Raw genomic sequence first — 11,057 nt, forward strand, 5'->3', positions numbered from 1 at the left:
TTGAAACAAATTGATAAACCTTTGAGATTGTTTCTCGTTGAAACAAATTTTGTCTCGCTTGAGATAGTTTCTCTTGAAACATAAACCTTTGAGATTGTTTCTCTTGAAACAAATTTTGTCTCTCTTGAGAAAGTTTCTCTTGAAACATAAACCTTTGAGTTTGTTTCTCTTGAAAGAAATTTTCCCTCTTGAGACAGTTTCTCTTGAAATATAAACCTTTGAGATTGTTTCTCTTGAAACAAATTTTGTCTCTCTTGAGACAGTTTCTCTTGAAACATAAACCTTTGAGATTGTTTCTCTTGAAACAAAATTTTGTCTCTCTTGAGACATTTTCTCTTGAAACATAAATCTTTGAGATTGTTTCCCTTGAAACAAATTTTGTCTTGCTTGAGACAATTTCTCTTGAAACAAATTATCTCTAAAGACGACTAGACGTCCTCATCACATAGGAACAATATTGTCCACCAACCAGATCTCCTCAACACATAGGAGCAGCATCAACCTCAGATAACCAGATTTCCTCATCACGTATGAACCATGTTGTCTCCAAAATCATCTCCAGATTGACCGATTCCTCAAACGAGAAGAAACAACGTCTTCTTCAACAAACAATCAATCTGAAAGTGGCCAAATCTATTCAACATGGATGAGTAGTGTCGTCTTTATTATGAATTTTCAAAATGAAAGGGAGAACTAGACAAAACTTACTGTCTTGTTATTTTGCCATATTCTTGTTAACACAAGAATTGGCAAAGAGGGGCAACTATAGACACCCGTTTTTTTTCGGGTTCTCATTCATTATTAATTTATTATTAACATTTATTATTATTATTAATAATATATTTACATATTTTTTACAAGGATCAACATGAAGCCCAAACAATAACAAAACCCAACAAAAAAACCAAAGCCCAAGATTTAATCCAACCCAATTACATCATAACCCAAACTCGTTATGATTTTTCTCAGCCTACTTAAGAGCCTAAACCCGATTAGGGTTTACATATTTAGCTCCAGCCGCCACCATTGAGCCAATGGTGACTGTTAGATCTGTCGCGCTTATAGTGCACACTACCTATTCTTCAGCTCATCTGTCGGTGCCGATAAGTCCCATACCGCCAGTCAGCAACCAAACCCATAAAACAGAGACCAAACAAAAAAATCAGTCATAAAATCTCATCAAATACAATAACCTATAAAAATTTTCAAAACTTAAACATAGGGAAATCATTCTCTACGAAGAGCCCACTGTTATCATCAGAAATCCACCATAAATCAACATGAAAGCCACCATATTAAGGGGAGCAAAAACCATTGGAGGCAACGAGTTTCAGAAAGAAAAAAATCAAGAGAAATGACAGAGAAAAAGGAGTTTCGAACACAAAAAATGAGAGAAAAAGAATCCAAAAAAATATAACTAAGAGAGGAGAGGACTTACCAGATACGACTTTTATCGAAAGCAAATAAGGGGGTCATCGAACTAAGTTTTCGAAAGGTATAACTTAGATCTAGGATCCTAGGTTAATTTTTAGGCTAAAGGGGACTAGGATATGGGTTATTGAGAGTGGGAGGAATATTTCGGGGGCTTTTATTTTCTCCGGCAGCCGGGAATGGTTGTGAAACACTGCCGGCGAGTGGCGTCCCTCTCTTTACCGATGAGAAAGTTGAGAGAATATGAGAATTCTCTCTCTCCCCTTCTTCTTAAGAAACCAAACAATGTGAGAAGATAAGAAGGAAAAGCCTTAAATCGGGCTTATATATGTATATTGAAACGACGCAGTTTTACCCCATTACCGTGTTTTTATAAGATTTTGGAGAAAATTATGATTTTAGGCCCCTGAGTTTTGTAATATGATATGCAGGTTTGAAATGAAATGGGAAATTTATGTATTCGAGCCTTTCATGTTTCCATTTTTTATGTTTTAGTCATCGTACATATGCTTTAATGTTTTGGTTAAATATTGTGCTTGATCTAGTAATTGGTTTTTATTTCATGTTAGTCCTATTGTCTATGTTCGTCTGCTTTTGGTTTATTTTTGTTATCAGTCCCTATATACTTTAGTATTTGTAAATTAATCACTTTTCTAGCCTAAAAATATGTTGATAATTACCTATTTAGCCCCATGTTCTTGTTTTATTTTGTTGATTTGATCTCTGTTTTATTTATTTACTGCATATTAGTACTTTATAATTAGTGTCTATATTTTTGTTGTAAATATCACTATGCACGGGTTGTCATATTAAATATTGTTATGTTTGAGTGTTTATATATGTTCATCTGGTTTACATATTTTATTTATGTATGTATTTATATTTTCGTTAGATGTTTTATTAAGTAATAATATTTTAAATGTCACTTGTTCGAACATGTTTGAGAACACTAGTCATAGAATGGACATGGAAAGCACCGCTTGATCGAAGCAGTGTGATCTGATACGACATTCAAACGAAAGGAGAACTTGAATTGAACCAATTTTTTTTAAATAATTTAAATTTTTTAGAGAGAATATTCTTTTACAAATAAGAAATAGGCGAGATAACTTTCCCGAAAGAGGATTGCAAATCTCGAGATTTCTTTCCAAGTTAAAAATTTTCTCTAATAATTAATTCGAAATAAATTACATATTGTCCAATAAATGGAGCATACTTATTGATGTGAATTCACGATGTCCATTATTTACGACAACATGTAAGCAATTAAGAACCAATTTTGAGTGCTGTAGAGGTGTTTATCATTCTCTACGCGTAATCGATTTCTGAACCCTTAAAAATGAATTTATGGATAACGAAGACCAATTTGTATCTTAAAAAACGATTTTCCTTAAGATTGTTTTAAAAGAAATTTTTAGGTATTCGACCTACCTAACCCAAAGGTCGATGACGACTCCTATTCAATTTAATTCAAATTAATTCAAAATGGTCAATTTTTCAAAATAAAATCATAATTATTTTTAAACTTATTTTTTTTTTCAAAAAAAAAAATGGTTATGATCACTATTAAAAAAGATTTAGTTATTAATAACACATACACAACCGTAAATACATTTACTTGTATCTAAAACATTCAAGGAGAATAACACTCTCTTAAGTCATCGAGCCCCCTTGATGAGTTCTAATAGTTGTATTATTTTGTTAGGCATTGTAAAGTGTTTTCTATCATTACCAAGTTATCGAACCATGATCCTAGATTTTAGTTATTTTCTATATGTATTCCTGTCTAATGTTCGACTTCTAAGAGATATTTGGATCAATAAATTTAACGACATAAAATTCTTTTTGATACACCATATAAATATTCACATTTACAGGTTTTATGCTCAAGATTCAAACATTACAAAAATATATATTTATATATTGTGCAACGTATTCAATAGGGATTTAATCCCGCTAGGACTTGGTATGAGAGTTGAGTTGGTCGAAATTATGATGGAACATTTCCCAGATGATAATGAACAAGATGTCAACCGATGTCACTACTCTAACTATGGTTCCATCGACACCCATTAAGAAAATGTTTTTGATTTTATGCATTTCTTTTGCTGAAATATAGAAAAATATCCATTAACTGCATTTCCAACTCATTAACGTTATTTTATTAAGCTAACGTAATTGTAAAATAGTATTTGTTCTAAATACTTTCAACCAGTTAATTTAAAGTCACTTAATATTTTATTAAGCTAACATAAATAATAGTTGAGACTAAAACATATAACGTCACTTAATAGTAGTTGCATCATATATCTGATTTAAAGTCCCATGATACCGAAGAGTCAGAAACAGATGAATTCATACCAATATCTACGCATCATTTTTTTTACCCCGGGAATAAAGAATTTGGTTTACGCACTTTAAAATATGATTGGAATTTTAGATGAAAAGTTGGGAGTCGCCACCAATCTGTTTAAGGTGAGATTGAAACACTAAAAAAGTTTAAGGTTTACGAAACCCAAAATAATTTTGGGGCATGGTTACATGTGAGGAATGGTTAGCACCCTCACAACACCCGTAAAAATAGCGTTTACTTGAACACGAATATTTTTGCTTAGACTATGAATGTAATTAAAGTTTTTTAAATTAATATAGAATTTTTAATTTGTAAGGATGATCTTGAATTCTCTAATAGCTAAGAGAATCAAAATTATGCTCGAAAACCCTAAAAATTCATAAATTAATATGTGTAAAATTTCGATGGTGAAGTCTTTCATAGGTGATTTTTTTGCAGGTGAAGTCTTTCATAGTTGATTTCGAGCTTTCTGCAACATCTAGAAGAACATTAAAATTAATCCCATTCAAGAAGACATCTCGATTTTCATGAATAATGTTAAAAACTTGGAAGTTACAACTCTTTGAAACACCTCAATTTTTCTAACATCTAAGAAATTTAGAAATGTTCTTCAAAGTTCAAAAATCTCGTGATCGTGATGATATTGTTTATGAAAAATCAAAGATATATTCTCTCATTAAATAACCTCGAAATCCTCCAACATCTAGAAAGATATTAAATGTCCAATTAATTTGAGAATATACCTGTTTAAAATAATGTGACGAAAGTATTAAAAATGTATAATATGTTTCTTTAATCTAAATGCGAAGAATTTAAACAAAAAAAACTCATTATCCATTCTAGATTATAAAAATAACTATTATAGATTCTAAAAAAAAATACTAATGTTTTCTAATCCTAACATCAAGAGCTAAATTCTCTAATACCTAAAATAAAATAAAATAAAATGGGAGATGCAAACTAAAAAAGAATTTAAAGGCTCTACCTCATTCAACATCTAGAACAAGTAAGCCCCCTTCAAAAAAAAATCTCAATAATAATAAATGTGTTTTAATAAAAAAAAATCCGAATGACGTTCGTCGTCTAATGATATGTATGTGTTGTGGCAGCATGGAATGGTGGGTCATCAGGAAATGGTAGGGAATGACGAGCAAATGGAAATTCCAACTAATACAAATTATCTTCTCTATTATAATCAAACTTATATTAAATTAAACTCTTATTTTCTTATCACTTAATTATTTTACATGTAATATTAAATTTCAAAATAATAATTTAAAATAAATAAATATAATTTTTTTATTTTTTTTTAATTTAAATAAATTCAATAATTACATAAATTATTTCAATTAACACAAAACTCCGATAATAAAATATAGCTTTCCTTTCTACTCTTCCGAAAACCACTTGATATGCATGCATTCGTTCAGTCTGAAGGTAAAAGAATGCAAGGCTTTAGAGAAGAAAGAAATGTAATAATATCGATGCTTAATGTAAAAGTAAGTGTCTAAACTATATTAAAATTAATTTTTATTTAAAAGTTTTTTTTATTAAAAATAGGTGTTTAAAGTTTCTAATGTTACATTTATAGATGCATATACCGTAACAGTTACTAAAAAATCGTTAAGTGACACGTGTCACATTTATATATTTTAAAATTTTTTATTTTAAAATTTTTAAAATAACTAAAATTTTATAAAATTATAAAAAATCAGAATTCTAAAATCCTTTATTTCAACTCCTATACCAACCTTCGTTATCTTCAATCGTCCACTCACCCTTCGTTGGGCTTCCGCTGCCTATCATCCCTTTTGTCGTTGTCTCAATACCCCTAAATCCATAAATCCCTAAACTCAAATCTTTAACTTTAATCCCAAATCCCTAACCTAATCTTAAAAGTATTAGATTTTTTTTCTATTTTTGGAGAGAAGATGATGTGGCGACGAAGAGGGGAAGCGATGACATGTAAGTGAGAGAATAATGATGATTGGCGATGGGTTTTGTCGAAGAGAGGAGAAATGACAATGAGAAACGGAGAGTAATAAGACTGACAATGGTAAGTAGTTATTCGGCGGCCATGGCAGCCGATAAGGGTTGGTAATAAGGTTTGAAATGAGAAGTTTTGAGATTTTATAGTTTTTTTTTATAATTTTAAAAAAATTAAGTTTTTTCTGGTATGAGAGATTTTTTCTAAAATTTTTTTAATAATATTCTTAATTTTTTAATAAAATAATTTTTTTAGAAAAATGAAAGGAACATGTGTCAGTTGACGATTGTTTTAACGACCGTTACGATGTAGACATATAAAATTACAACGTTAAAAACATTAGATATATATTTTTAATAAAAATATTAGATACCTGAAATTAATTTTGTATATAATTTAGACACTTATTTTTATATTAAATCATAATAATAATAATAAAGCAGGATAGGAGAAGAAGGCAATTTATAAGAACTCCAATAAAAGCTGGGGATGGGTTGAAAGCGGTGGATAATAGTGATTCACTTCCTAAAAATTTAGTTTTTATATTTTAAATATTTTTTATTTTATATTGATTATATGTTTTTATCTCTAAATTTTTTTATAAGTTTATTGTTATTAAAATTTTATAAGTTTTATCTCTATTAAAATCTTACGCTTAATTTGAAAAAGTGTCCAAACTATACATCTTTTTCCATTTAGGTATTTAATTTTTTTTTTGGATCAATTATGCACCTGAAATTACCAACATTATTATACAGGTTCTTATGTAGCAACAACAATTAAAAATTATTAAAATCAATCAATCTTTGACATGGGACCTATTTTTTTCTTTAGTTTTTTTAAAAAAATATAATTCATAATTTTAAAAAATAGTTTTACTTATTTTCATAAAATAATCAGAAAATTCAATTTCATCGACAACCACTACTACCATCGTCAATCATCAACTCATCCATCGACGACTCATTCATTGATTAGGATGATTGTGTGTTGGAATCTAAGGATTTTGGGATTTGAAGTCAGTGATAATCGATGATAGGTGGGTAAACGACGACAAATGAATAGATGACCAGTGGGGATGACAATAACAGTAGATAACTTACGAATATGATAAATGCCTTGAGATTAAGGAATTTTTTTAGGTTTTAGAAATATTTTGGTATTTTTCTTTTTGCAAAATAATAATATATTTATATTTATAATTTTTTTAAAAAAAATTATAAGGAATTTTTTAAGTCTTTTTGCAAAATATTTTGGTATTTTAGGTTTTAGAAATATTTTGGTATTTTTCTTTTTGCAAAATAATAATATATTTATATATTTAATTTTTTTTTTAAAATTATAAAGATGCAGTATATTGTATTTTTTTAATGATTGATAAACATCTGATATGGTTGACATGCTCATATGATAATATCGATAATATTAGAGATCTAAATTGATTTAAAAAATTTAAATAACTAAATATAAAAATGTGTAATTTATATATTTTCTGTATTAAATTAAAAATATATAAATTTGCTACAAGAAATTCTATTGATAATAGATCGAATATATATATATATATATCTAAATTGATTAAAAAATTAAATAATTAAATATAAAAATGTGTAATTTATATATTTTTCTGTATTAAATTAAAATTATATAAATTTGCTCCAAAAACTCTATTGATAGTAGATCGAATATATATGTCCATATTTATTCAAAAAAAATATATATATGTCCATGTGATGCGGCACCGTACCTGCATTGCTTCCTCTGGCATCCATCTCAAACTGCCCCATGTGAGCACCGACAACAGCCAGCTTGCATTCAATCAGGACCTGTGTTTTATCCTCTACATTCTCAGTTCGACATTCCTCCTCCACCCTACCAATTATATATCGACACGTCATAATACAACATCATACTTTCACAAAAACAACCTTACCGCCAATCAAAATTACCAAACCGCCACCACCGTTTCACGTGGCATCCAACCCCAGCAACTCACCCATCTTTAAAGTCACGCACGAATATACTCCCTCGACGCGGCGTAGCCAGTTGTCATTTTCCTGTTTTCCAAAATCCCACACTTTTTGTTTAATTTGCCCTTATTATCTTTTATATCTAAGCATTTCTACATTACATTTTTCAAGAAAAGAACTCAGAAATTAAGCAAAGAAAAAAAACATGGCCAAAGTCTTCTTGTTCGTTGCACTATGTGTGCTTCCAGCTCTGGTCAGTGCTACACGCATGGTGAAGAACCCATCATTGGTGGTACAAGGGCATGTGTACTGTGACCGCTGCCGTGCTGGTTTTGAAACCCCCAAGAGCCGATGCGTTCCTGGTACCCTTTATGTCATTTTTTTGTGTTTACGTTGGTGCCATGTTGGATCTGGTGTTTTAGCTTCTGAACTGGTAGATCTATGAACTAGTTTCCAGGTTTTGATGTTACTTTGAGTTGAAATGAAAAATAGGGTATTTGTAAAAAGCACAAAGCTCGAGTCTTGGAAATCAATAGGAGATCCAAAGGTGAAAACTTTATGGTTTTAAGATAATAGGTCTGCTCTTGGTTTTATTATGTAGCTGTGGCCGTGGGTGGTGTTGAGAAATTAATTGTGTCGATTTGATGTATTTGGTTCTGAATTTTTGGCTTTGCAGATGCGACGGTTAAGTTGATGTGCTCCGACAGGAAGACCGGCAAAGTTGTGTACGAGAAGGAGGGCTACACCGACAAAGCCGGAAAATACGAGATTGTTGTGCCCGAGGATCACTGGGATCAGATCTGCGATGCACTTCTCGTGAAGAGCTCCCAGCCTGATTGTGCCACGATGACACCGGGCCGTGAACGTGCCCGTGTTATCTTGACCAACTACAACGGCATCGCATCCACCACCCGATACGCCAACGCGATGGGCTTCATGGCTGACCAGCCCGAAGCTGGCTGTGCTGAGATGATGAAGATGTATCAGGAAGACGAGGAAGATCTTTAGAGTGTGGTTTGGAGTTGTATGCATATGAATTATGTTGTCTGCTATTTGTTATGTGAATTGCTTCCTTCATTTCTATATTTAGAGGACTTAAAAATAACTTATTTTCTTTGAATTGCTTCTGTCTCGGAAGTGTTCTTTTGGGTAATTGCTGTTCTTTTCACCTGATGGATCTTCCAATTCATTACGAAAACATTTGTTTTATTCATAATTTGCCAGTGAAGATGGATTTAAAACAGCTGTTTACTGATCAAGAAATAAGACCCTTCTTCTATTGCCATCAAATCGTCTTGGGGACTCTATTAGCACGATTGTAATCAGCACAGTTGGGGACTTTATTAGCACGATTGTAATCAGTAGGTTGTTCAAATAATCGAACTGATTGAACTAATTCGGTTAATCGATTGAATCGAATTAGTTTGGTTAATTCGGTTCGGTTATCGAATTAGTTCGGTCGGTTAACGGTTAAGAAAATTTTTAGAATTCAGTTAACGGTTAATTCGGTTCGAATTCGGTTAATTAATCGAATTAATCGAAATTAAATTTTAAATTTTAAATATATTATATATAACATATGAGTTTAACCCAAATCATTTAAAACCCAATTAATAATTTAAGATCCAATAACTTTTAAACTTAAATCAATATTAATTAATTAAAAAATTATATAAATTTTTTATTTTATAATTATATATTATTTAAATTAATTATAAACTGTTTTTTAATTAAAAAATATAAAATATATTATATATAAAATATGGACTAAGTCCAAACAATTTAAAACCCAATTAATAATTTAAGATCTAATAACTTTTAAACTTAAATCAATATTAATTAATTAAAAAATTTATCCAAAATTTTTTATTTTATAATTATATATTATTTAAATTAATTATAAACTTTTTTTGAATTAAAAAATATTTAATTTTTATATAAATTAGAAAATTTTAAAAAAAATTCGGTTAATTCGAAATTAACCGAATTAACCGAAATTTATTCGGTTCGATTAATATGTTCGAAAAAAATTCGGTTCGATTAACGGTTAAAGAAAAAAAATTTGATTAATTCGGTTATGGTTAATTCGGTTCGGTCGACCATCGTTTTAACCGAATGAACACCCCTAGTAATTAGCACAGTTGGAGACTCTATTAACATGATGGTAGCCCTCACTCTATTCTACAACATCTCTATTTCTATTATACAATATTTCTATCTTTACTTTAAATATATAACATTTCTATCTCTACTCTAAAGATAAATCAATTATTCACTAATTTTATTTTATTTATAATATTTAATTATTATAATATTAATTTTATAAATATAAAATAAAATATATACTTTTTTAATAAATTTCAAGATAAAAGTATAAATAAAACATTTAAAATAACAAAAGAAATTTAAAAAAATAAAAAATCAGAAGAAGAAAAAAAGTGTAGTTGGAGCACTATTTTTACTAAGTAGAGATTTTCTTTACTCAGCGATGCGCTGGAGCTGCTCTAAGTACGCATTATGGCGCTGGCTTTTGTATCAAGTTGAGTAAAATTTGACCGAGTAAAATTTGACTTTTGACTCGAGTAAAATATAACTCGAATAATTTGAGTAATTTGAAAATTTTATTAATCAGTGTATTTCTTTTCAAGTTTGAGTTATGATATATTTATTATTTTAATATGAAGAAATATATTTATATTTTATATATATTATAGAAAGTCATTTAAATTAGAATCAAATAATATTATAATTATTTACAATTAAATTTAAATCGAAAAATCTACTTAAAATATTTTCTTTCAAATCAACTCCGATCTGAGTTGTAAAGTAGGACTGTCAACTTAAATAACTAAAATTTTTTTTACTCACCTCAACTCGACTCGATCGAACGTTCACCCCATACTTTTCATGTTAAAGGTAGGCCTCTAAGTGAATGCGACTCATTCATATTCGTTCAAATTTGTTCAATTTAACCGAATAAACAAACAAACACGAACAATTAAACAAACGAAGTTTCTTGTCCGTATTCATTTATTAAGAAATGTAACTTATTCGTGTTCGTTAATGTTCGTTCGTTAAAATGATAAACGAACACCAACGAATAAATATAAAGAACGAACATAGAATTTTATTCGAGAAGAGTCCTTTCTTTCCAAATAATTTTAGGATTTATATTTTCTATAATTGATTGAAGTATTTTTATTTATGTTTAGAAGTAATTAGATTTTAAAATATTAATGGGTTAAGGTTAAAATTTATTAGGTCTTAATATTTTAAACGAGTATGGGGATTAGACTAAACTAAATATAAACGAAGA

At 29.3% G+C, this 11,057-nt stretch overlaps 1 protein-coding gene across 1 annotated transcript; it reads left to right on the forward strand.

Annotated features, from left to right (window-relative positions):
- Positions 1-7,815: 7,815 nt before the first annotated feature.
- On the forward strand, positions 7,816-8,934 carry LOC120155952 (major pollen allergen Lol p 11-like). The gene is made up of 2 exons (XM_039167400.1): positions 7,816-8,103; positions 8,418-8,934. Exons 1-2 carry the CDS (start codon positions 7,947-7,949, stop codon positions 8,747-8,749), a joined length of 489 nt encoding a protein of 162 aa, XP_039023331.1. The 5' UTR covers positions 7,816-7,946; the 3' UTR covers positions 8,750-8,934.
- Positions 8,935-11,057: the final 2,123 nt, after the last annotated feature.

The sequence above is a fragment of the Hibiscus syriacus genome, unplaced genomic scaffold (genome assembly GCF_006381635.1).
Source record: "Hibiscus syriacus cultivar Baekdansim isolate YM2019G1 unplaced genomic scaffold, ASM638163v2 tig00111210_pilon, whole genome shotgun sequence".
NCBI classification, from domain to species: domain Eukaryota; kingdom Viridiplantae; phylum Streptophyta; class Magnoliopsida; order Malvales; family Malvaceae; genus Hibiscus; species Hibiscus syriacus.

Bases quoted from the DNA above. Each gene is read 5' to 3' on its own strand.
- LOC120155952 (XM_039167400.1), top strand. From the start codon at position 7,947: ATGGCCAAAGTCTTCTTGTTCGTTGCACTATGTGTGCTTCCAGCTCTG. The intron at 8,104-8,417 runs GTACCCTTTATG...TTGGCTTTGCAG, and splicing joins CAAGAGCCGATGCGTTCCTG to ATGCGACGGTTAAGTTGATG.